Source organism: Lucilia sericata, unplaced genomic scaffold (assembly GCF_015586225.1).
Source record: "Lucilia sericata isolate MDLA Ls3-8-SP2 unplaced genomic scaffold, ASM1558622v1 Contig000153F_arrow, whole genome shotgun sequence".
Classification (NCBI taxonomy): Eukaryota; Metazoa; Arthropoda; class Insecta; order Diptera; family Calliphoridae; genus Lucilia; species Lucilia sericata.
The window spans coordinates 416,835-444,313 of NW_023994184.1; the positions used below are offsets into that span (position 1 = coordinate 416,835).

At 27.6% G+C, this 27,479-nt stretch overlaps 4 protein-coding genes across 5 annotated transcripts; 3 read left to right on the top strand and 1 right to left on the bottom strand.

Annotated features, from left to right (window-relative positions):
* Positions 1 to 662: 662 nt before the first annotated feature.
* LOC119601259 (3'-5' ssDNA/RNA exonuclease TatD) lies at positions 663 to 6,782 on the top strand. The gene is made up of 5 exons (XM_037952085.1): positions 663 to 1,567; positions 3,349 to 3,697; positions 3,775 to 3,886; positions 4,063 to 4,232; positions 4,303 to 6,782. Exons 1-5 carry the CDS (start codon positions 1,366 to 1,368, stop codon positions 4,439 to 4,441), a joined length of 972 nt encoding a protein of 323 aa, XP_037808013.1. The 5' UTR covers positions 663 to 1,365; the 3' UTR covers positions 4,442 to 6,782.
* A 1,449-nt stretch (positions 6,783 to 8,231) lies between these two features.
* LOC119601246 (isopentenyl-diphosphate Delta-isomerase 1) lies at positions 8,232 to 9,359 on the bottom strand. The gene is made up of 2 exons (XM_037952045.1): positions 8,922 to 9,359; positions 8,232 to 8,860 (listed from the first exon to the last, which is right to left on the bottom strand). The coding sequence occupies exons 1-2, from the start codon at positions 9,228 to 9,230 to the stop codon at positions 8,402 to 8,404; spliced, it is 768 nt and encodes a 255-aa protein (XP_037807973.1). The 5' UTR covers positions 9,231 to 9,359; the 3' UTR covers positions 8,232 to 8,401.
* A 5,010-nt stretch (positions 9,360 to 14,369) lies between these two features.
* LOC119601248 (AP-2 complex subunit sigma) lies at positions 14,370 to 15,464 on the top strand. 2 transcript variants are annotated; one of them, XM_037952048.1, is made up of 4 exons: positions 14,370 to 14,493; positions 14,560 to 14,709; positions 14,775 to 15,094; positions 15,168 to 15,464. In XM_037952048.1, exons 1-3 carry the CDS (start codon positions 14,491 to 14,493, stop codon positions 15,048 to 15,050), a joined length of 429 nt encoding a protein of 142 aa, XP_037807976.1. In that variant the 5' UTR covers positions 14,370 to 14,490; the 3' UTR covers positions 15,051 to 15,094; positions 15,168 to 15,464. The 2 variants fall into 2 exon arrangements, with proteins under 2 accessions (XP_037807976.1, XP_037807975.1); XM_037952047.1 differs by having other exon boundaries at positions 14,775 to 15,464.
* Positions 15,465 to 16,848: 1,384 nt separating this feature from the next.
* On the top strand, positions 16,849 to 24,546 carry LOC119601247 (ras-related protein Rab-1A). Its single transcript, XM_037952046.1, has 5 exons — positions 16,849 to 17,315; positions 22,774 to 22,894; positions 22,964 to 23,011; positions 23,079 to 23,306; positions 23,832 to 24,546. The coding sequence occupies exons 1-5, from the start codon at positions 17,293 to 17,295 to the stop codon at positions 24,027 to 24,029; spliced, it is 618 nt and encodes a 205-aa protein (XP_037807974.1). The 5' UTR covers positions 16,849 to 17,292; the 3' UTR covers positions 24,030 to 24,546.
* Positions 24,547 to 27,479: the final 2,933 nt, after the last annotated feature.

A 27,479-nucleotide genomic window follows, 5' to 3' on the forward strand; every position in this document is an offset into this window, starting at 1 on the left:
GGCCTATGACTTTAAAAGCTTTTTTTTTTGTAAATTATATTTTATATACAAATAGCAAAGCTCCTAAAACAGGGAAAATGTGTTGCAAAAAAGGAACAGATCGGAACTTGGGTTTTAGTTTTGACGCTTTTAACAAAATATCACTCGCACACTGAATATAATAGACATTGTTGAAAATAGACAAAACTATATGAAAGACTTTGGTATAGTAAATGTATGTATTAAAGTGAATTTTTGAAATTTTAGAAATTTTGGATATTGCTATGAGGGGCTATTTATGTCCTTTTAATTTTTATAGACACAATTCTGCAAGTAGAGCTGATATTTTATAAAGTTTTTGCCGTACTAATTCTTTAAAAGTTGCAATTAATATTATAAATTATATATGTAAATATTACAACATTTGATTAGGCAAATTTTTATATTTCTTTTATTGTTGAAAAATTAAACATATGAAATTAACAAAAAAGTAAATTTATACATAATTTCGGGTAAATTACGTTTACGTAACGATCAGCAGACACGTTTTGTTACGGGTACGGTACATTACGGTTGGGTATTTCTATCTTTATTCGACGTACATTCATTTGTTAAGCCGGCGTGAAACCGATTAGTCGCCGACGCCGTTAACTTTTACAATTTCAGCCGCCGCCGAAAAAATTGATTGCAGCCAGTCAGTCAGTCGAGTGTGTGTGTGTTTTCTTAATTTCCCTACAATAATATTAAATTTTTTGGTTTAGAAATTGCAAGATATTTCAATAAAATTCGAGATAAAAATTAGTTTACACATAACAAAATACTTAAAAACAAAAATTTAATAAAACGTGCTTAAAGAGAAAAAATAAATACGTAGAACGAAGGTGCTTTTCCTTGTGACGACATTGACACATAATTATTATTAATCATACATCAAACGAGAAAGATTGTTGTTATTGCTATTGTTGTTCCTAATTCAATTACAAAAAAACACTAATGTGGAGCAGCTAAAATATTTTTTGAAAAACAAAATTAAAAAGAGGAAGATTATTTTAAAAGAAATAATAAAGAAAATATCAAAGAGTGACCATCCATATTAAAAATAACAAAATAATAATTATTTCGTCATTGCTATTTTCGTCAATTGAACATAAAAAAAATAACAAAAACACAACAGCAAAACAACAATAAAAACACATTGAGAGTTTAAAAGACTGAGAAAGAAGAGAACTGAGTAGGATTGTGATTACGTGCTCTGGCCTGAAGAAGAATAATTATTGTAACAACACAAGAAATTATTATTTAATAAAATCATATTAAAAGCAAAACAATTTACAATATTACATCAAAACAAAGTTTGCTAGTAACCGCATAACAATCCATTCAACCATGGCCCAGGCAACAGCAACAACTACAGCTGCCACCACCAACACTGCTGAGGAGGTGTCATCATCACCATTGGCTGGTTTCGATATGGATGATATAAAACATTGTTTTGAAAATCTAATTGTTATCGATGCAGGCGCAAATCTTACTAATAAGAAATATAGTCGTGACCTGGACTCGGTGATACAAAGAGCAAAAGATGCCGGTAAGTGAATTGTGAAAGAATAAAGTATGATAGTATAGGAATTTTCCATTTAGAATTTGATGCAAATGTATAGGAAATTAAAAAGATCAGTGATGACAAGTACTTTATTGGGATTTATGGTAATTTTATTTTAATTGGGGAGATCATTTTTAGAAAAGTTTGAAATTATCATTGATAGGTTTTTTAGAGAATTGAAATAACTGTTGTACCTATTATCTGGAGATAATCGAAACTTATTTCAGTCAGAAACAAAACTTAAAATTAGGTTTAATCGTTAAAATATTAATGAATTGCAATTGTCTCTAGGTTTTATCTCTACTCTTTCAAAACTTCTGGAATGTATTTCCTGTTTCAATTTAATAAGACATGGAAAGTAGAAATTTTGAAACAACTTTTTCAAAAAGGGTATTTTTTTTTACTAGAATTGAAAGTACTAAATTACTTTTCTGCTTTTATTATTTATTGGCTGATCAACAGATATTGACCAGTCTATATGTTAGTATTTGAACTATCCTATTGACTGATCTAATGACTAATCTATGGATTAGACTATTGTTCAGTCTATAGATTAGTCTACTAACATTCACATGTTTTAGTCTCTTGGCTAATATATTGACTAGCCTGTGATTTAGTCTATTTAGTAATTAGTTGACATGTCTATGACCTAAGATTATGGATAGTCTATTGATATATTGGCTAGTCTATAGACTTTCCTATGAGGAAGCCTATTAGCTAATCTTTTAACTAGTCTGTTGATTAGTCTATTAGCTAATTTATTGCCCATTCTAATATTTCGAAACGTCTATAGATCTATTTACAATTCTATAAGTCCACTGAATAGAATATGAAATAATATATTATCTGGTCTATGGGCTAGACTCTACAGCAAACCTTTGAGCATTATTTGGACTGATCTATTGATTAGTTTACAATCTTAAACTCAAAAGATAATAAACACTTTTTCTCCTTCCTAAATCAAAAATTATTTATAAATAAATTTCTATTATAGGTAAAAGTCGGAAAAATTTGTTTACAAATGTTCAGTAAATGTTATTAGTTTCTATTGCATTATTACAAAACATTTTTAAAGTATATACTTTTTAAGTGCCGTTATAATTAACAATATTACAAATTGTTTATAAAAATAGGTTCCAGTTGGTTGAGTTAAATGAGTCAAATCAAGTGTATCACAACTTAACTTTCAAATAACAATTCATTCTAATCAGAAATAAAACTATTAGAAGCCATATCTAGTCACTCTTTAAATATTATTAATAAACTATATAAACACTTTTAAGTATTTGTATTTAAACAAAGTAAATGTACAGTAAACTACAAAAGATCTATAGATATAAAATCCCTTTTTAATAAAGTACTTTAAAGAGAAAAAGTACTTTTATTTTCAATGTCATTGTAAACATCTCCAATAAACATACATAAAACTTAAAATATAGAAGAACAACATGAGCCGTGAAACATCTTTAATAAGCATTTTGTCTTTTAGGGCGTCGTCTTGAGTGAGTATGTGGGCGATGATGTGACCTCTTGTGTATGCGTCTGTTTATTTGTTGATCTAACTATCTGTTCATTTCTTTGTTCACATGTAGATTATTTAAATCATTTAACAGACAATTTTATAGACCGGGAATAAAAATGATAAAAATTTATGTTTTTATTTATTGTTTACATTTGTTATTGTTTATTTTTTAAATAGTTTCTTGTTACAAATTAGTTTTGTTTAATATATTTAAACTTTTCGTTTTTTTTACCACACACGGCAGGTGTCCAAAAACTTATGGTACCCGGTACTTCTGTAAAATCAAGCAAGGAAGCCCTTCGTCTCTCCCGCATTTATCCCGATTTTATTTACTCGACTGCTGGCATACATCCACACGATTCTAAATCAATCATCGAAGATCCTAGTAGTTGGTTTGAATTTCAAGAAATTGCCGCCTCCCAAGAGTGCGTAGCAATTGGTCCCTGTGGCTTGGATTATCAGAGAGATTTCTCTGATCCCGAAAGTCAAAAGGAAATATTTGAAAAACAACTACTATTGGCTTGTAATTTGGGCAAATCGATTTTGATACACGAACGTTCAGCCCAACAAGATGTACTCGATATATTAGACAAGTATGTATTTTCATTTTGTTGTATATACATACATATGTATAAAAAGAAATGTTTGTTATTAATGTGTTTGTTTTTAGATTCGAGAACTTGCCACCGGTGATTATTAGAAGTTTTATGGGCACTGCTGAGGAAGCCATTAAATATTTGGACAGAAGGTTCTATATTAGTTTAACTGGTTATTTATGTAAGGTAAGTTGCAAATAATTAATCATATTTTAGTAATTTTATAACAACCTTGAAACTTTTGTTATTTTGAAAAAATTTGAGTTTTTTAACAAACTTTTTCACTTTCATTTCACTCACATTTCTCTGAAATCTACTCATAAACTAAACTATAAAACTGAATTGAAAATCTTAACTTCTAGGACAAATCAGATACCGGCGTACGACGTCTACTCGACAATGGAACCTTACCTTTAGATCGTTTATTGGTTGAAACCGATTCACCTTTCATGTATCCCAATACCAGAGCTTCAAAGCTACCACAACACGTTAAGACTGGCATCACAGAACGTTCTCTATTGTACTTACACAGGTTAGTAAATAAATAAACGTTTTATGTATACAACAATTTGTAAAATTCCTCTTTTCCCCCCTTCCTTTAGATATTGTACATTTCAACGTAATGAACCCTGTAGTTTACCCGCCATTGTGGAAATGATAGCTGCCTTTATGAAAAAGACCCCAGATGAAGTAGCTCTGGCTACGGCTTTCAATGCTTTAAAACTTTTTGGTCTTTCTTAAATTACTTTATAAGGCAGCATTTGAAGTTCAAGAAAGTGGTGATGTAAAGAAGGTGATGCTAAGTTTTTTTTATACTTTATTTTCTTTTTAAATAAGTGCCAAAAACACACACACATTTATAACGACAACAACAACTTTTACACTAATTAACACTATTATGAAATGTTTTTTGTTTTTTGAAATTGCTTAGCAAAATTGTAAAAAAAAACAAAACGCAATACGATTTAAAATCTTTAAAAAAGAAAAAAAAACAGACAAAAAAATCGAGACTAAACAAGTGCCTTAAGAGAAACAGTGAAATCAAACATAAAAATTATAATATAATAATAAAACAACTACCACTTTTTACAAAAAACAAATGAAATTTTAAACTTTAAGTTTGAACTTCAAAAAAAAAAAAAAGAAAAAGAAAAATGAAACGACGTCTTATTAAATATATATAAAAATAATAATATAATACAGCAACTACTACCACTTTTTACAAAAAACAAATGAAATTTTAAACTTTAAGTTTGAACTTCAAAAAAAAAGAAAAATGAAACGACGTCTTATTAAAGTGTGAACAAAGAAAGTTTTTATCTTTTTAAGACGATAATTATTTAATTTTTAAGTGCTTTAACTGAAAAAACAAAACAAACAATAAATTTATCAATTAACAGCAATGAGTTTTTAAAAGTGAATAAATACCTAAAGAATTTTTGCTTTTAATTGATAAACAAAACTGAAATTTTGTTTGGGTACATTTTTCATGTCATTGAGGAATCGTATTTTGGGGAGGATTTTTATATAAAACAAAAAGATACACAAATTTCAAGAGCAGCTAATATAGAACAATAATTTAATTTACTTTTCTTAAAAGAAAGAAATGGAGGATAATGTTTACTTGAGAATGCAATGTAATTAAAGTGAAAGAAACTTGTTTGAAAATCATCAATGAATATTTTGAATAATCTGATTTTTTTTTAATACAAATTTTGAACTGTTGATATATTAATCAATAAATTAAGATTTGTTTATTCAAAGTTTAACATTAACAGCAAATATAACTGTCAAAAAGAAAACTCCAAACATGTTTCCCCCCCTAACAATGGGCTCTTCTCTCCTCTTCTCAATGCCTTGAAAATGTACCCAACATTAACAATTTCAATAAAAAATAATCGAATTTCTTTTTTATTTTAAAATATTTATACATTTAAGTTAGTTTAATTTAGTTTAGCAAAACATGTTTTAAAAGTTATACTATACCATGGTAAACAGGTCTTGTCTTTAAAACTCAACCATGGCATGGTATATTTTTAAAACACCAACTATCGCTAACGAAAGCGTTTGCTTTATTGTATGCTAATTAGCATAAAAAATCAAACAATATTTACTATTGTTTAACAAACAGTGCTGCAGCTTGTTTTAATATTTCTTTAGCCTCTTTTTTTACATTTTATAAATAACTTTTAAATATAAAAGATTTTATAAACTATTTTTTTATATATTTATGATGCCAATTTCATTTATACACTATTATTTTTTTATATAAACAATTATTTATGTAAATAGTTTAATACAGTTTTTAAGTTTCATTAAACATTTTTTAGTTTTTACTATTTTTTATATTCATTTATTGTTATTATTGTGTTCTATATTAGTCGGAGTTTAATAAAATAATTAAGAGCTTATACTAACCGTTATGTAATCATTATATTGAAAAAAAAAGTAAACAAAAAAATATGTCTAGTGCTATAAATGAAAACAAACATATATTTTTTTATATATTAAAGAAAAGTGAAACTAAACTTGAAGAGTTATTGCTTAAACTACATTATTTTAGTTTTATAAGTTACTCATTGATATCATGCCGCATGATTGATATGCAAATTGTGATCATTACCTAAAGAAAAAACTGAAATTAAAAAAAAAAAAAAAAAAACAAATAATGCTATTTATTTTTTTTTCTTTTAAGACTTTCTTCATTTTATACCTGCACATTATTTTAGTTCACTCATTTTTCATTTGCATACCCCTCCCTCTCCTACTCAACCACTAATAAATAAACCTTATTATAAAGTAGTTTGTAATAAATACAGAAATTATAATATTTTTTATATTTATATTTAATTTTTTTGTTTGTTATATATTTTATATTTATTAAGTCATATACCTAATCTTTCATATACATATATAAATTATTTTCAATCGGAAATTATCATTTCTGTTTTGAATTTAATTTAGAAAAAAGTCTTCTTGAATTGTGTTAACTATAAAGAACCATGTAATGTAAATTTAAGGACTTTGTTACTGTGAATGAAAAATTTTGAAATAAAACATTGTGTCCTTATGGAAAAATTTATTTAAATGTGTTTTTTTATAAAGTTTTTTTTTTATATTAATAAACAAAACGAAAAATGTTATTTCTATTCGATAAAGTGTTCTAATGGCGGCACATTCAAAATGGCCGTACATTTCAAACCTCTTAAACTTTTAGTGAAAATTCGAAATTTTTTTAAAACTTCGAATTTTTAGTAAAATTTTACTGAAAACACCAAATTTTACTGAAACTATTATAAAATAATTTTTTAGTGAATATTCCACATTTTATGCAAAGTTAAATTTTGAAAAAAAAAAATTTTGACAAAAATAACTTTTTATGTGGGAAATTTTCTTTTTAGTGAAAATTCAAAATTTTGTGAAAGTTTGAATTTTTGGCGAAATTTAGATTTTTAGTGAAATTTATAATTTTTAGAAAATTTTTGAACTTTTAGTGAAAATTAGTGTTTTTAGTAAAAATTACAAATTCTACTAAAAGTACAAATTTTGAAGACTCCAATTTTAGTGAAATTTTGAAAATTTTTTGAATTTATTAAACAGATAATGGGCAATAATTAATATGGAAATAAAATAAATTAAATTTTAAAAAGTTTAAATATTTACTGAAATTTGGATTATTATTGAAAATTTAAATTTCAATATTCATTTCAGTTATTTTGTTAATTTTAAATATTTATAAGTAATTAAAATTTTTGGAATTTTTAATTTCGATTTGTATATTTTCCACATTTTATTAAAATTTCGAATTTTCCCAAAAATATACTGTATTAGTAAAATTTTAAAATTTAAGTAAAATTTCGAATTTTTGGAAACATTTTGAACTACTAGTTAAATTTTGATTATTTGCTAAAAATAAGACTTTTTTTCAAAATTGAAATTTTTTCCAAAAATTCGAGATTTTTTTGAAAACTATTATAAAAATTTGAATTTTACTAAATGTTTTTGTGAAAAATTGAGAATTTAGTGAATATTTTATTTAAAAAAATAAGGCAAAAATTCAAGTTATTATAGAAAAAAAATTTTTATTGAAAATTCCATTTTTAGTTAAGATAGTTAAATATCAGTAAATATTTTGAATTCCATATCGAGGAGAAAAGTATGTATATACATACTTTAGAAAACAACAGAAAAGTAATTTTACCAAAAACGCATAACATTACATAAATCACTTTTTTAATAAAGTAGGATTGTAATTTAGGCAATAAGGAATTCCTTCGAACAGTTGCTATTCCAATCAAATATACCGTATTTTGTTTTTTCCAAAAGTTTACTAAAAAGAATGTTTGTTCGGTCATTATTCTATCTAAATTTATTTTAGATACTTAAGTAATGAAATCCTTCCGTTATATTATTTGAAGACAGTACCTCCGAGACACTAAAGTGCTGAATACTCTCCACACTATAAAATAACTCAGTCAAAATATACCGCTTTAAGTTAACCTTGTAAAAATAAAAAAAAAAAACACAAATATTTTCAAATATCTATACGAAATATGCAAATCGTTTATTGTTTATTTGTTCGTCTTGTTAAAATTTAATAAGTTCGCCACACAAAAAAAAGCTATACAAAATAAAACTAAAACTCTACGTACATACATATATACTTAACAATAAATATAACAAGAGATTTTCCCCATTTGTTTATAGAAAACGTTGTATTTCATTGTGCTGTTCGAATTTTTTCAATTGATGCAAATTATCCCACCAGAGTTTTAAACGATTCTTTAGAATCAACTCAAACCACGGAGTCAAAGGTGCATCAAATGTTTTTATCTCATCATCAATATGCTGACGTTTTATATAACGTACTTCGCTGACTTCATTCAAATTTGGTTTCAAATCAACATCTTTTTGTAAGAAAAGAATATAATCAATCTCATGTTCACCCCAAGTACCGTCTCCTGTATTGGCATAATGTATCCTAGTTAAATAATGAAAATATTCAGGTCTTATTTGATTTGTGGGTATGCCCAGTTCATAGTTAAGGCGTCGTTGGGCAGCTTTGCGTATACCAAATGCATTGAGTTCCTCACGCTCGACCTCAATTTCATGCAGAGGATGACTGCAGCAGGCATTTGTATAGGTGTCGGGGAATGTGATCTATACAAAAGTATTGCTGTGTAATTAATAGCTTTGGACAAAGAGTTAAAATGTTGCTTACCTTGTGTTCAGATCTTCTTTGGACTAACATTTCTCCTTTGGTATTGAATAGAAAGACAGAAAAAGCTCGGTGTAATTTCACCTCTTTGGTCTCAGCATGTACACGATGGCAATCTGCTTTTGTGGTAAAACCAATGGCTTTGTCATGTTCATCCACTAGTATACATTGTTCTTTCAGGGCTTGCTCCTGCAAGGCGTCATATTGTTTGTGAACATTTTCGGTTTTCTTGGCGGTTGCAGAGGCCACACATGTCCGTATGAGTGGTTTATTTATATGTTGGCAGAGGTTTTTGGTTAGTGCTGTTATCATTTTGTTCCGTTTGTGTTTATCTCTTGGAAGTCAAAAAGAAATCTGGCCAAGACAAAACACACTATTATTGTTTGATTATTTTGCTTTGCTCCAAAGTGATATTGACAAAGTGGCAGCATCTGAGAGAAATCAGCTTAATGTCAATTTTTTTTATATTGAGTTTGACAGTAAACTATTTCTAATATGTGTATAAAAAACCTATAAAAAATTATCAGCTGTGCATTCGCATTTTTCTTGTATAAAGTTATCTTTTTGACATTACTATTCGGTACCCAGTAACGATAAACACAAATACCTTAATAATCAATACCGACGTTTTTGAATCAGTGCTTTTTTGTATATAAAAAAGTAAACTCTTTTTGTCTCGATAATTATTATTTGTTAAAATGTTATAATTTTTAAATAAATATTAAAAAAATCCTTCCCACTCTAAATAAATACAAAGAGAAATTTTAAAACATTACCTCGATTTTTCTCCATGTATTTTTATACTCCCCACTTTAACAACTTTGCCTTAGTAAAAGTAATCATACTAACATTTTTAGCAACTCTGCGTGAGTATTAGAAAAAAGATTTTTTTTATCAATTTTGCAGTGAGAGACTTGCGCCGATTCGGCTTAAGCCGACTAAGCCTAGCCGCCGAACAAAATGTCAAAGCCGCCGCCGCCGAAAATTTTTCAGCTTAATACGGCTTGAAAATTTCGCCATATTTTGTACAATTTACAGAATACTTTCGCTAAATTTGTGGAATTTTACAATATAAAATTAATTTGTTTTCATTTAAGCAAGTTTTCTTTTATCTAATAATAAGCCGCTCATTGAAATTTGGCCGGTGTAGAACTTTGCTCAACGTTCGATGTACATGCTTCGCCTCAGATATTTTCGTGTTTTCGCGCCTAATTCGAGTCGCTGCTTTGACTTCAAACCAGCTTCGTTGACGTCAACGGAGCTACACCTTTTTACATTGCTGGTATGTCATACCGTAAAGGGCTAGGGTATCGAACATGTGTATTTCAAATGGGAAGTGCAGTTGATGTCAATTCTGCCGACTGCGAAAAGAAATTCTGCTAGAATTTTTCGCGCCAAGCTGTTTTCTGCATTTTTTATTTGCCACAAAAAATCTGTTGTTGTGTGTGTGCGAAAATCTAAAATGACAGAAATGATATTCTTTAAATAAAAAAATAATTTTTTACTAAAAATTAAAATTAATAAGATTGTATGCTATACTACTATACCGAGGGTCATTGTACAAAGAAACAGCAAGTGTTGGGTTGAATTTAGTTAAATTGTTAATAATTATATGGGTTTGTTTTCGTTTAATACCCAAAAGTGTTTATCGAAATCTATATTTGGCATATTTGTGAGATCTAGAAGATTAAAAAATGTATGTAATGGTGTTAATTAATTATTTATTTATCTATAAAGAACGTCTTTCTTTTCAAGAAAGAGGAGGCATCATGATGGTCTCCTGGAAGAATGCCCACAAGAGAGTGGCAATTGTATACCTCCCTAGTAGCCTAGGTGGGTGGTGGTCGGTCGGCTAGTGGTGGCATGGTATATTATCACCTAGAGGCAATGGAAGGAAGCTGATTGTCGTATTCAGGGGGTATCCTTGAGATACATACTTATTATTATACCATTGATCTTAGCAGAATCACTACCATACACACATAATAGAGCGCGATGTCTGTCAGGTGTGCCTTTCAGTGAAGCTCTTGTTGTCTCCAAACACTATGGTGGCCGAATATTTACAAGAAACAATTGTTAAGCCGTCTTTTATACAAATTTATAGCTTTGTAGAGAATGTCTTCACGGACCTAGAGGATAGAACCTGGCTAGGTATGTAGATGTTGTTTGGGCAAAATATTGGTACTAACCATTGTGGGCTTTAAGTCGACTTTAGATCCCTTATAGTTGTCACACTATACCAAATAAGCATTCTTGCTGGAATTAAAGTTTAAAACAAGTTTAATTCCAGTCAAACATTCAAATTTCAAGTGTTGAAATTCACTTTCATTACACTTTAATTCAATAGAATTCTCCAGTGAAAACGAAACTTGAATTCAAGTCGAACATTAGAATCTTTTTACAGTATAATTCAATGCACGAAATCTATATATGTACATACATACGTACATATATAAAATTCTAACGTTACTGACTGACTGATTCATCATCGCACAGCCTAAACGGTTTTAGCTAAAGAGCTGAAATTTGGACAGGAGGTTGGTCTCCCACCAAATAGATCCACTAAGACGGGATTTTTGGAAATGATTAGGGGGTTAAAAAAGGTAAAAACGGGTAAATTCGGTAACCTCGTATCTCCTAAACTATAAAAGATACAAAAACAGTTTAAAGCTTATCGTCATTCATTTAAAAAATAAGCGGACAGGTGTCTGGTACTTTTTTCAAATTCGGCTCCTTTGGGGAATAAACGGGTAGAAACTGTAATTTGGTACTTCTTTTGCACCCCATGTATCTTTTAAACCAGAGAACATTCAAAAAAATATTTTTGAATCCTTCATAACTTGACGAACAAATAAAAATATGAATTTAGTACTTTTTGGATATTCGGACGTTTAAGGGGTGAAAATTGTACCTATTTTTGGTACTTTTTTATAAAACATTGTTTTTGGTTTATTAACTTATATATGAATACAAAATAACGGGCTCCCAATACGATGTTGCAACTGGTACTTTTTTGACTTAGAACTTAGAAACATGTAATTAAGCACTTGAGAATCTATAAAAGTGGACTTTTTGGTACTTTTTCGTTCTTCAAAAGGTACTTTCTGAGTTTTCTATTAAATTGAACATAGAAACATGAAATTATGCACGTAGAGCCTGGAGTAAATGAGAATCTATAAAATGGCACTTTTTGGTATTTTTTCGTTCTTTGACTGGTACTTTTTGAGCTTGCTACAAAATTTGAACCTCGAAACATGAAATTAAGCACTTAGAGCCTGGAGTAAATGAGAATCTATAAAATGGGAACTTTATCGTACTTCGACTGGTACTTTTTGAGTTTTCCATAAAATTAAACCTAGAAACATGAAAATAAATATGTAGAGCCCGGAGTAAATTATAATTTATAAAAAGGGACTTTTTAGTACTTTTTCGTTCTTCGACTGGTACTTTTTTAATTTTTTATAATATTGAACCTAGAAAAATGAAATTAAGAATGTACAGCCCGGATTAAGTTATAACATTTAAAAGGGGACTTTTTGGTACTTTTTCGTTCTTCGACTGGTACTTTTTGAATTTTTTATAATATTGAACCTAGAAACATGAAATTAGGAATGTACAGCCCGGATTAAGTGATAACATATAAAAGTGGACTTTTTGGAACTTTTTCGTTTTTCAACTGGTTCTATTTGAATTTTCTATTATAATGAACCTAAAAACATAAAACTAAGCAATCAGGGACTTGAGTGAATGAAAATTTAAACTGGAGTATTTCTGGTAATTTTTCGTTCTTTAACTGGTACTTTTTGAATTTTCTAAAATATTGAATATATAAACATAAAATTAAACACGCAGTATCCTAATTGAACGAAAATTTATCTCGCTTACGTCCATTTTGCAAAAAGAGCTCGATATCAATCGATATTTCTATAGGCCATAATTGACCCTGTCCCCTTCATTAATTGATTTTAACGTTTTTTACGTACTTAATAATACCATAATAAAACAATTTTTGTTGGAACGAAAATATGTATATGAAATCTTCTTGAGAAAATGACTTAAACACACATAAATGGATTTCAAATGTCGATGTCGACGAAAAAAACATTTTTAGGAACCGAAACCTACATTTATGAAAAATAAAGTTATGAGGATCGGTCCGCCAATATAACCCTCTTACAGAAAATCAGTTTATAGCTAATACATCATTCCAAAAGTTATCATTATGATAGAATTATGGTAGAATTAAAAAAAATACTTTAAATTATATATATTATTGATCCAATTCCACATTTAAGTCCCTAATCCGAAAATCACGGTGACGTTCTTATTAATCTAATGATCGGACCACTTCCGAAATTTTCTTTTTTACGACATATGATTTGCCGAATATAACTCTTACTTCTTACTTAATTTAATCATAAATTACCGCTAAAATAGGAATAGTCTGCCTTTAGAGTTGCGAGTTTTCGTACATTCTAATAATGTTTTCAAAGTGAAACTTTTGGAATATTTTTCAATCTCTTTGTGATTCCTTTAAATGATGTTGTTCTGGAAGAACTTTAACATCCATGTAAACATTTTGGGTAATAAATTGGGGGACTACCAATGAGGGGAGCGGAACCTCCCATATGAATTAAATACAAAAATTCGTTTATCTGGGAAACTAATATAACTAAATTCTTCAAATTTTGCACGAGCAACTTTAATATTCATCTGAACATTTTGGAGAAAAAAGGGCGGACTTTCATCTGGGGGGCTTGGAGCTCCCATATGAATTAAATAGAAAAATTCGTGTATCTGAGAAACTATTAGAGCTAGAATTTCAATTTTTACTGAAGAACATTTAGAGAATAACGGGCGGACTTTCAATGGGAGGCTTGGCACTTCCCATATGAATTAAATACAAAATTTTGTATATCTGGGGAACTATTAGATTATTCGAAATTGCAATAATTTGCGTGGAATCTCCCATATGTAACAAATTGTATATCTGGAAAACCATTGTAGTTAGAATCATCAAAGTCGTTAAGTGGGTTATATTGCTTTTAGGGTAGCACAGCACACTGGGTATAGCTAGTAAATAAACAAATAAAATATCTTTGTTTTTACATTATTGATCATTTTCTTAATGCAAAATTTTTTAGAAACTGATTTTCTACAATATGTTTTATATGGAAGATAGGGTTAAATATCGGCAGATCCTAGTAAAACTTGGATAAAGGATTTGTTTTTAATTTTTAAGAATTTTTTATTCATCCCTGCATAATTTCTCATGCAACTTTTGAGTTTGCTCTGTTTTGTTGTTATAAACAATATATTTGCTTCCAAAATCCTACTTTCTGATCTCTCGGATTCCATTTTTATTTAAAATCGTTGAAAAATTAAAAACTAAACGTAGTTGAAAAGTTAGCCGGCTTACAGTCGATTTTAAGCCGCCGCCGACATATTTAGTGTCAGTCGCCGCCGGCGTTAATATTTGTCGGCGCAGGGCTCTGTTTTGCAGTGAGAGAGCAAGAAAGTGTAGTGTAATTTTTTCCACAGTTCGAAAACAAAACAAATTTCCTGCTGAAAAATGGTAAAAATACGCCCTTTAAATATTATTTAATAGAATTTTATTAATAATATATCAATTTCACAATAGATACGCTTCATTTTAATACAAAATCGTGCAGGCAAGACCCGTTTGGCCAAATGGTATATGAATTTTGATGACGATGAAAAACAGAAATTAATCGAAGAGGTGCATGCAGTGGTGACTGTGAGGGATGCCAAACATACCAACTTTGTAGAGGTATTTTCACATAATTTAATCAAAACATCTTGGACTTTATTAAAAGAATTACAAATTATTTACAGTTCCGTAACTTTAAGATTGTTTATCGTCGTTATGCGGGTCTCTACTTTTGCATATGTGTGGATGTTAATGATAATAATCTCTGTTACTTGGAGGCCATACACAATTTCGTAGAAGTACTTAATGAGTATTTCCACAATGTATGTGAATTGGATTTGGTATTCAACTTCTATAAAGTGTACACCGTGGTCGATGAAATGTTTCTCGCCGGCGAGATACGTGAGACCTCACAAACCAAAGTTCTAAAACAACTACTGACCCTAAATTCTCTGGAGTAAAATGGTTATTTAGTATATGTGACGTAGTGGTCCATCATTCCATTGTGTGTATATGAGCGTGTCATTATATACCCTCTTGTTTACACTATTTTTCTTAAATTATACTCTTTAAAATAGGCCTCTATATAACGAATCTTGATTTCATTTGCTCGTTTCCCTCTTAAGTAAATCTCCTAAAAGCAATTTTTTACCAAATCCGTATTACAACAACTCTGCCGTTTTGTGTGCAGGATGATGTTAACGAAAGAATATGAACTAATGAAGCGAACAAGAAGAATTCTCCAAAAACAAACATAAAATAAAAAAATATCGTTCAAATATTTAAATATTAATATTGTTAACTTAATCAAATATATGTATTATGTATAAAAATTATAATCCTGTAAAATGATTTAAATAAATTTTAGGAAATAATCCTTGTTTGTTGTGGGGAATATTACAAATTATTGAAAACCCCTGTTTAGGTTTGCCATACTTTTTTTCAGAAAAAATGTATAGCCTAACTTCAAAGTTATTGATTTATCTTTAGTTAGTCACAATAATACATACGTAGTAAGAATAATAGCAGTTTGTGGAAAACATAAAATCTATTCACTAATAACAGGAAATTAAAATATTACAAATGAAAAAATGACTCATACAATAATTTACTAAAATGGAATAAATGAATTCCATTTATAAAAAATTTACTATAATTTTTGAATCGGCTTGAAATTTTAGATTTAAAAAATCATTCTCTAGAAATTAATTCAAAACTTTTAATCTATGGCATTATATTCAATGTAGTGATGTAATGATTCTTTATATATTGAAATACGTTTAATTTGAAAACAAATTCAGAAAAATATTCAGTTTAAAATATACTGAATGTTTCTGAATCATAAAATAAACAAATTGAATTAAATAAAATTAATTGAAACAGCCTTTTTGTCATTTAGAAGGAATTTACAAATTAATAGCAACATTTGAACAATTTAATTAATTCAATGCGAATAAAATTAAATTATTCCGAAGTAATTTAGCATTACATAAGAAATGATTCAATAACAACGAAAACTTTTAGAATTAATTCTCAGAAATTAGGGAAAGTATTTGAAGAAACTAATTAATGAATTAATTCTTTCAAAGCTTTGTTCTCTAGTCACAGATTTTATTCTGATCGAATGTGTATTTCCGTTGCATGCTTTATTCGAAAACAATTTCAGTTTCTTAAGTTATAATAAATATTTTTACCAAAAACTCAATTTTTATGAACAAAAAGTTGTAAATTTAGAAATAAAAATAAGTTTTTATATTTTTTGTTAAATTTAATTACTCTACGGAATCAGAAGAAGCAAAAGTAAACTTATTTGACTTTCAATTAAAAAACAAAATTAGAAAAAATCTAAATCAAAATCAATCAGAATAATAACCAGAAGATTTGAATGTTTCAAATGAGTGGCAAACATTTTAGAGTCCGACCTAGGGCCAATTATTAAAATCATATTTTACAATTTAACATATCGATCATTAAAATTGGCGAGAAAAAACAAGTTAATGTAGAGTTTCTAGAAAAAATTAATTAGAAATAATTTATACAGACGAATTTTGGAAGATATTAAATTGTTCATACCGATACTATCCGAATTATTTGAATTCTGAAATAAATAAAATGTTTATTTAAAAATTTTTCATTTTTAACATGCGTTATTAATCCTGCTATTATTTTGCTCTTTTATTTATAAAAAAAGTTATCGATTTGTTCTCTCTGACTACCGATTACTCTTACTCAACTGACTACTTTTTACTTAAACACCACTATTGACGGTGATGTGTAAGTCGTCGCCATCTTTTGTTGGAAAAAATTTGCTTTCGACAAAAAGTTAAAACTTTTTTTGATAATTACGTTTTAAATAAACTAGTAAAAAACAATAAAAATAATATTTTAATATTCAAAACGATTGTTTAACGTAAAAGCCTTTACAAATTCCTATAAATTTCCAAACGCAATATTAAATCAAATATATTATTGTCCACGTCAAACGGGTGACAAAAAAAAAACGAAGAAAGAAAGGGAAAAAATAGTGATTTGCAAGACTTGCAAAGAGAAGAAAGAAAAAAACGTAGAAAAATATTTTGTGCGAGAACTTTCAGATAAAAAAAGTTAATAAATTATTTAGCAAAAAGTTAATATTTAATAAAAATAACAATTAATTAAGCCAACTCTAAGGAAAGGAAAAAAACCAACAAACACAACAACAAAATGTCAGCTATAAATCCAGAATAGTAAGTTAAACATAAAGAAAAAATGGAAACGAAAATTTTTCATTGTTTTAGTCGGGCTAAAAAAAAAGAAATGAAAAAATAGGTATTTTGCGACGTCATTTTTTGTGATATTCATAGTGTTATTGTTGTTGTTGTAATATGCTGATTAAGTGTATGAACAACGAACGGCGACGGCCCACTCCCTTTTTTAGTACAGTGGACGTCCACTAGTACGAATTATATAGTGTCAGGCCCTTTCGTAATACCGAAATATTCGTATTATTGAACAACACATTTTGTATGTTTAAATTCAATTAATACACATAAAATATTGGATTTTATTTATTTTTGTTTTATTTTTCATGAAAATTTCTTGTACATAAACAGGCATAAAAGGGACATATTTACGTATATGAATTGTTAATTTTGAATTTGTCCAATGGTTGAAATGAGATATATGTAGAAGGTTTTAAATTTTAATGTTTTTAAAAAGATGTGTGCCAAAGACAATTTGCAATTTACATATGTGTTCTAAAATATATTAAAATGTTCAGATTACATAAAACTTTTATTAGAAACTTGAATGGAATATACCACAATTCTCTAATTTATAATTTTCTCTTAAAAATTAGAATAGTTATCCTTAAACCCATTGTTTGGAATGTGGAGTCACACTACTTTTAAAATTAACAGTTCATACATACATATGTATATAAATATCATGTTAGTTATTAAAAAATCCATCATTTAACATCGATGTTTATTACATTGTAAAATGGTTCTTACGGCTTTTTCAATAACAGCGCTTTTGAGGCTTCAATATTGTTCTCAGCAGAGTTATTGTCGGGAACTAATAAAATACTTTCCTCATTGGCGTTATCATCCAATTTAATTTCTTCTCTTGGGTCATCAAAATTCCAATAAAATAAATTAATAACACTAAATAATTGTTGATTTGTAAAAATATACATGCAGTAAATTGTGTAGGATTTTGTATAGGATTTTTAAAAATACAAAACACTTGTAATAAATACAAAAAAACTTCAAAATTACTGAGCTTAAGGTGAATGATACCGAAATAATAAAATAAAAACATAATAAAAACTTCATTCATACGTAAATAAAACCAAAATTCCCATAAAAAATGCGTTATTCGTACTATCGAACAGAAAAATTGTGACTTTATTCGTACTATAGAGTAGACAATGCAACAATTTTGCCATTCGTATTATTGGATATTCGTAATAAAGAGTATACGTACTATTGGACGTCCACTGTATGTGTAAAGAAACAAAAACGACCCCTACAAATATTTAGATAACTACAACAACTACAATAGTAGCAGCAACAACATTAAAGGTTACCAATAATTTAACAAAGGGATGGATATATTGTAGTTTTAAATGCATTCAATAATAAACACCACTGCTTCCTTCCTTCTTTCCTACCTACACCTTCCTTTCCACCCTCTGCTTTGTGTTCTTTGAGTAATTTTTCGGTTAGTGGATGTGTAATACACATATTTTTTTATTTCGATTGTGATAAAATGTTAATCTTTTCTTCGTTTTTTATTAAATTTTATCTAACACAAAAAGTAAACCTTTGTTCTCAATTATTTTTTAACTTAATTTCAATTATATTACATTAAAAAAAACAGGTTAGATTGTTCCTATTTGCTAAATAATAAAGTATGTACGAAGAAAAAACTGTTTTAATAAGGGGCGGATGAGTCACGGGCTTACGTCTGTTATATGCTACATTACTATAGTGGGGAAGTTATAATAAATTTGTGCTGATGTTTGTAACGCATAAAAGTATTGGTCCAACAAAACTCTTGAATCACACCTAATCAACTCAGCATCAGTTCATAAATGGATTTAAATATGTTGGTCCAAGAGTTCCGTTTATGTACGTTGTGAAATCAATCTAAAGGTTGCAATATTGAAGATAATTCACAACCCTTCTGATACTGTAATCGGTCCATAATTTTAGCTAGCATACATTCAAATGTATAACAGTCCACCCCTACCAAAACTGTCGGAAATATGTACATACACACAAAAATTTTGCAGAACTAGGTTTTCTTAATATCTACTACATTTTTATTTTGCAAATTGAACAATATCTTATGCCTATTAGTGCTCTCTTTTAAAGCACATTCCTGAAAAAATTTGTTTATACGGTTGTAAGGTATCATATAGCCGGTCTTGTTGAACTTTTCTTCTTACCAGTTCTGACTTTTGTTTGTTTTTTCTGTTCGCCTGGTATAAGGTGTATAATTTTATTTATTCGTTGTAGTCTTTCCTCCTCTGCTGCTGCTGCTGCATAGCTAAACGAACAACAAAAACACTGCTGCTTGGCCTCTCGTTTTGACTTTGATACGTAATCACTTTGTGTTGCTGTTTTTTCTATGTTCAGTTTTTTTGTTTTTATTTCAGTTTCTTGTATTGCATTTTTCTATTTGTAAATTTAAGTTTTCATTACAAATTTCAGTTTTTTTAGTGTTGGATATGAATTTTTAATGATCATGTTAATGATCAGTGGTATTATTGTATTTTATCTCTTCTTTGTTAATATAAATGTTTGTTTTTTTTTAGCTGTAAGAATCGGCATACATAAAAAATTGCATGTACATTTTCAAGGACTATGTTATCAAGGACAAACAACAGTTTTTGTTGATTACAACTACACAAAAACGAAGGTTTATTATTTTTTTCTCTGCTGGTTTTTGTGGTTAAAATTGCAAATTTATACATATTTAGGTTTAATTTCACAATTTTCAAATCTTGTTCTCTTTTGTATAAAAATTCGTCGGATTAAGAGTTAAACCTTGTCGTAGTGATACTTTTAATATATTTTATTGTTTGTTCTGATTATGCCTCTATACTCCCTATAGATTTAGATTTAAGAAGTGAAAAAAAATCTCAAAGAAAATTAATTATTGTGAATTTGCTCGTAACTTCATTCTTTTGAATTTGGAAGATTTTTCTTTAGTTCTTTTTTCTTTTAAAAGTTATAAAATAAAACGATGTATTTTCATTTGACAGATATTTTACATACCACAGCAATTCTTTTACTTAAACGCTTTCTAAAATATAGAGTTTCAAAAAGAAATGAATTTCCGTTTTTTAAAGAATAATTTTTATAGTCTTTATTTATTTAGTCGCATATGGCGCTATTAAGAAATTGCAATAACCTTCACACAGTATTATACTTTATTTAACAAGTTCAATGACATCAACAAAAAATGTGAAAAACGAAATAATTTGTTACCAAAAGATTTTGCTAAAAATAAAATAGATTTTATAAAAACGATCAAATTTTCCATTTATTATATAAAATTCTGTGGAGTTTTTGATGCTTCAAATTGGCTCCAAGTACTTTTCGTTGGTCCACCGTTTAGAAATTTTTACATTCTACAAGATTAGTTGCAATAAAATTTGATTTCAAGTATCAAACATTTATGTGAAAGCCTTGGTGGTGACTTTAAATATTCCCAAAGCTTAAGCTAAATAATTATTTCCTAAACGAAATATATAGCGATATTTTCTCTGAAAGATTTCACACTTTTTTAATTTGCACAATATTTTAAATAATTTCTTGAACTACTCTTGTTTCTAAACAATATAAAATATAGTTTATAAGTTATTGGAACTCTGCTTCATTAATTTACTCTAGAATTTCAAACAAAACAAATTTGAAACAAAGAAATAAAACAACATTTAGCTGATAATTTTTGAACTGTTACTATTGCGATTCGAAAAAATATTTGCTGATTTATATTTTAAAAAGTATGCAAAAAATGTTTGTGATAAGATGACAAAGCAATTTGAACAATTGTTGCCTATTTGAAAAATAGAAACATTATAATATCATGTATCATGAGAAACATCAAATGTTAGGTAAATGCTAATGAAATAAACAGGAATTTTTTAAATATTATAATATGTGTAGTTAAGTGATTGGAGAGGGAACATTAAACTTTAAAAATTTAAACAGTTTGCAAATGTAATAATATTGCGAATGTATAGAGGATTATCATTCAAAACAGCATATCTTAACTTTATGGCAAATTAGTGCAATTTAACGGTACATATTCATACACAACATTTTATAACAAACTTTTAATTTAGAATGTGTCTCTTTTGACTCACCTGCTTCTATTGCTATTTAACAATTATTTTTAACTCTCGCCCACTATTGTATCAAAGTTTTAACCTATCAATATTACGTTAAGATTATTACGTAAATTTCTCCACTTTCTATTATCTAATACGTTCACATATTAGTTTTTTTATTCAATTATTAAACTTTAATCTTTATAACTATGCAAAGTTTAATTTTAGAACTTGATGTTGATTTTTTAGTACAAAGTCATTAGATTTTGTTTTTGCTTTTTAATGCATTCAATACTATGTTACAAATTGATTGCTATACATATTTTTTTTTTCTATAAAATAATTGTTAACTAACAAATTTGTTGTGTGGACGTGTTGGAATTTTTAATAAACTATTACGATGACATTTACTATTCATCAAATCATATGAGTTTCAATTTATTGTTTATATCATCAAATGCGAAAAGGGTATAAACAAAAATTTTATATTGCGCTTTAAAAAATTTTTAAATTTTCTCATAAACAATAAGAAAAATATAAAAATTCTTATTTAAAGTTATTGAAAAAGTATGGATAATAATATGTATAATTTGCAGTTTATGAAGTAATTTTTATTTCGATTATTATTTAGTTTTCTTTAAGAAAGTTTGCTCTCATTATATTCCATATGTTACTGTTGCTCCCTCCATCTGTCAGTCGTTTAATAGTAGGAAGTCTAGTATAATTTAATTATTTTTTAAGTTTTGCTATTATAATTCCTCACAATCAGTCTAGAAATTATAGATAAAGCGGGCCTGCAAATATTTATTTTTTATGTTAAAGCTATAAACATTTGCACATAATCCTTTGTGACAATTTAATTCTCTATTTTGAGATTATGTCATTCGATAACGAACAAAAAATCTAGTAAATTTTACTTTAATTTTGCTATAGAAAACGAATTTTCCATACGGATATGGTTCTTTATTAACCAAAAAACAAAATTACTTATTAAAATTTTTACAGGCGTTAACTAGTTTTTAGAAATTTTGTTTTATAGTTCCCGTTTTCTTTTTTATATAAAATTTAACTGAAAATTAAACTTTAATAAAACATTTATTTGTGCTTCAAGATCTTAATGATTTGCCAATGTTAAACAGTATGAATTTCCTGTTAATTGGCTGTTGTTAGTGTTTCCTTTTTAAATACATCTACTTTTTCTTTCTTATCGCTAATGTGGTTTAATGGTAGTTGACTCACTAAAAAACTTAACATGATAAAACCATTAATGACAAACAAATTTCTATTTAAAAATCTAATTAAATAGAGAAATTTTCTTGCGAAAGAAATTAAATAATTATTTTTTCTCTTTATAATTACAGTGATTATCTTTTCAAATTACTTTTGATTGGCGATTCTGGTGTAGGAAAATCCTGTCTTTTATTGAGATTTGCTGACGACACATATACAGAAAGTTATATCAGCACAATTGGTGTGGATTTTGTAAGTTTTTAACTACAAACTTTTTAATAAGAATTAAATCTTCTAATTCAATTCATTTTTTGATTACAGAAAATTAGAACCATAGAATTGGATGGCAAAACCATAAAATTGCAAATTGTAAGTTTATTTTGTTAAACATTTTGTAAGCATTTATTTATATTTTATTATAATTTCATTAATTTAGTGGGATACTGCTGGTCAAGAGCGTTTCCGTACCATTACATCTTCTTATTATAGAGGTGCTCATGGTATTATTGTTGTTTACGATTGTACGGATCAGGAATCCTTTAACAATGTTAAGCAATGGTTGGAAGAAATTGAACGATATGCCTGTGAAAATGTCAATAAGTTGTTGGTGGGCAACAAAAGTGATTTAACCACCAAGAAAGTGGTTGATCATACTACAGCTGCGGTGAGTTTTGTTTATATAAGAATCTTATTTTATTTCCTATGATTTCCTGATGATCTCCCCTAAGTAGCTGAAGAAATAAAATTTGGACTAGTCAACAGACTAGTTAACAAAATTATAATCTATAGGCTAGAAATTTGATTAGTCTACAGACTATTTAACATACTAGTCAATGCACTTCTTCATATATTGGTCAATAGAATAGTTAATGCACTAGTTAATAGAGAAATCAATACAGTACACTATATATTAGCCAACAGACTGGTCCATAGACTAGTAAAAACCCTAGTTAATAGAATAGTCAATACAATAGACAACAGAACAGTCACTAGTTAATATATTGGACCCTATAATAGTTCACAGTCCTGTCGATAGGATAGTCTAGAGGCTAGTACATAGACTAGTCTGTGGCCGAAAAGTAATTCAATACATTTAAACCTAAATAATGGAAAAAGTTTCATTAAAATCCTTTGGCATTACCAGAAAAAATAAACAATCGATCTTACTATTTAATCATTTATTTTTCAGGAATATGCAAATCAATTGGGCATTCCATTCCTTGAAACTTCAGCCAAAAGCGCCACCAATGTGGAGCAGGCCTTCATGACAATGGCGGCTGAAATTAAGAATCGTGTTGGGCCACCATCGAGCGCTACTGAAAATGCCAGCAAAGTTAAAATCGATCCAGGGCGTCCAGTCGAAAACACCAAATCTGGTTGCTGCTGAATAATTACTCCCCAACTTATTGTGAATCATTATTTTATTATAATATAAACAAAAACAAAAAAACAGAAACAACCCATAAAAAACAACAACAGTACATTTAATTAATAAATCTAAACTTAAAACAAACAACAACAAAAGAAAAACGTAACGAATGATGATACAAAAAAATAATAACATGATATATAAACGTAAAAAATCAACTTAAGTAAATTTTTAACAAAAAAATTAAAGTTTTTTTTTGAATGTTGGACTCTTCACATAGACGTTGAAGAAGAAGACATTCAGATATAGAACTTATGATGATAAAGATGCGATAATGACGATTGGTTAATACATTTGATTTCATTGATATAATGTTTAAACAATCGCTCCTATTTGTGGACACAACATATATAAGTATATATTTAAACAAAAAAGAAATAACATCAACAAATCGTAATAAAAGAAGAATATTTTTTTTTATTTTTAAAGTGTGTAGTAGCTAAATAAAAATGATTAACAAACAAAAACAAAAAAAGAGAAAAATATAAACAAAAAATAACTATAAAACACACCAATCAATAATAAGAACAACAGACAGGTTACAGTTTTAAAGAAAAGAAAATGTGAAAATTTAGTTATAAGATTCTGCTTTTTCTCTTAGCTTCATATACATACTTTCCATAATTTGTTCCAATTTTTGGCCTCTGATTTCAAAAACTGTATTTATTACTGGCAACAATAGCAGCATATCTTTATACTTTACCTTCTTCTATAACTTACACTCACTTTTAGTAGTTGGTTGATGAAATAAAGCAACAAAATAACATACAACGTATTAAACGTTTTCATTGTCATTTTATTTAGATTTCTATTCTATTTATTTTATCTAGAAGAAAAACCTGTTCTGTTAAATTTCATTTAATCTCTTGTGTTTTTTTAATTTATTTGTTCTATTTAATAGTTTGTGATGTGTAACGAGTATTTAAATTAAATTCATATTAGTTTTAATTAGATTTTGTTTATTTCTGTTCTTTCATTAATTCCAGTTGCTTTTTTCAGTTTTTAAGCACGTTTTTACTCGTAATTAAATTAAAATTACTACAGTTTACTAAATATAAAAAACAAAGAAGAATAAAGCAAATAAAACCAATAAAAACAACAAATTATATATATATATAATTAATACCAACAAAAATAAAGAAAATAAAACATAAAATATATTAGGAACATCAATATAGTTTGCAAAAAAAATAAATAAAAATTATACATAAATAATTAATCTAAATCTAAAAAATATAGTTCATAAAATTGATTACATTAATATATAAATTATAAAAAAAACCAAACTAGATTTCATTTGCAAGTTTTATTATTATTTCGTTTCTATATTCTTTTGTGTCTTTTAAACGAATATAATTTTTTATAATTTTATATATTTAATAAGGGTTTAAATAAAAATATATAAAATATTTAAATAAAATTAAATTTGTATTAAATAATTTTCTCTTTTCTAAAGATAATTTAAATTTCAAAAAAGTTTTGCCACGAAATTTACAACTATTGGCAGCTTTTATTTACATATTTGCGTTGCCAATAATTATTAAGCTAAAAATTGCAATATGGCAACTTTTGCCAAAAAATACAACTCTTCACAACTTGTTTATTGTCATTTATTTGCCGTTGTAAAAACTTGTGATAAACGTGTTTGTGAGGTGCTTTAGTGTTTTATTTATAATTTTAATGCTGGAAGATAAATTGCAATTTGTGTTCGTATAGAGACATAAACAACTGGTGAAATTTCTTAATAAACCAACAATTGTATGCCGATTACAAAATGTTAATTACTGTGGTTTTAGTAGAAGCTGTTCGTTTGTGTTTTTCTGTAAGACTTAAGAAAAATTTGTTCATCCAGTGTATTGTGCATGGTATAAAGAAAACAAGGTAACTCCGTTCTCTCTTAATGAAAAATTTTTTGACGTAAATAAGATTTTTTGATATTTAGTTTTTGAAACAAATAAATAAAAACGTTGCCACACAGTTTAAAAGGGAAATTATATTTAGGAAATCAGAATTAAAAAATGTGTAATTTTGTTTACTACAAAAGTGTAACTGTTGTGAATTGCAAATATAAACGATTATAAATACGTTTTAATAAATGTTTTATTATTGTTTTATATTTTTATATAAACTAACACTTTACAAAGAACGAATGAAGGTGATTAACCATAAATTCGCTGGAATTTCTTCTTTGATGGTATGTTGAAACTCCCATATAATGCTGGCCAGTGAGACTGGCCAACATCTCCCGACACACAAATTTGGAAGCAACAGACTTTGGTGGATAGTATTATTTGATTTATATTTTGTAATCTCACGGATTATTTGTTTTATTTATAATATTTTTTAATTTATGTTTGAAAAAATATTTTTTACAGACATTTGAAAAAGAAATATAAAAGTAAACAAAAAACATAGGTTTTTAAGGTAGATATGGTAGCACGATTTTAAGCAATAAAATAATAATTCGCCCAAACGTCAGAAGTTTAATATGGCTACAAAAAGAGAGAACGGCTATACCTTTATTTTTTCTACTATGGTATTGTGTAAACTATTTTGTCCTGAAGGTATAAGGGTTCGCAAAACTAGTAGAATTGTATTTTTTTGGTACAATTCGATCTTTAAAGTAGATCGGTACACGAATTGGTACAGTTTGCAATATATTTCTATTGTCTAGTCTGTCTGTTTGACTAGTCGATGACAATACTATTGTCTAGTCGATTTTCTATTCAATAGACTAGTCTATTGTGTAACATATAGGTATATAGACTCTATAGAGCAGTCTTTGTCTTGATTAGCTAATGGTTAGTCTATTGTCCAGTCTACAGACTAGTCTTTGATCTGCAAAAAGGCGTAACACGATATAATACTGTGAAAAAATGTTGTTTTTATAACAATAGCTTTCATTTTATTTAGTTTTTGGTCTCTCCTATATATTGTCAAATCTATTGTCTGGTCCTTTGTCTAGCCCATTGATTGGACAATGGTCTAGTCATTTGTGTAAAATTCATAAAATTAAAAAAAAACTTGTTACAATCGGGAAGAAAAAATTTCATGTGCAATCACTGATTCATAATATTTAATTTTGATCGTTTGAAAAAAATACCAAAAATATTTTAGTTATAATAGTTGTGTTTTGTTGCTAACGTTCAAAGGCAATTTCATATAAATTTAAAATTTATAAACGTTAGGAGTTAACGTGTAAAATTATACAAGTTAATTTTAACGTTGATAAAAGTGCTACCAATTCAAAAATAAAAATACAAATATTAATGTGTTTATGTCAAACAATAAAAAAATATTTTAAAATAAAATTTAAATCAAAGAAAATTACCAAATAAAAAAACCTTTTCAAGAAATTGTAAATAATTTCAAGATTTAGCAGATTTCTTCTGTGGAGTGATGCCAAGT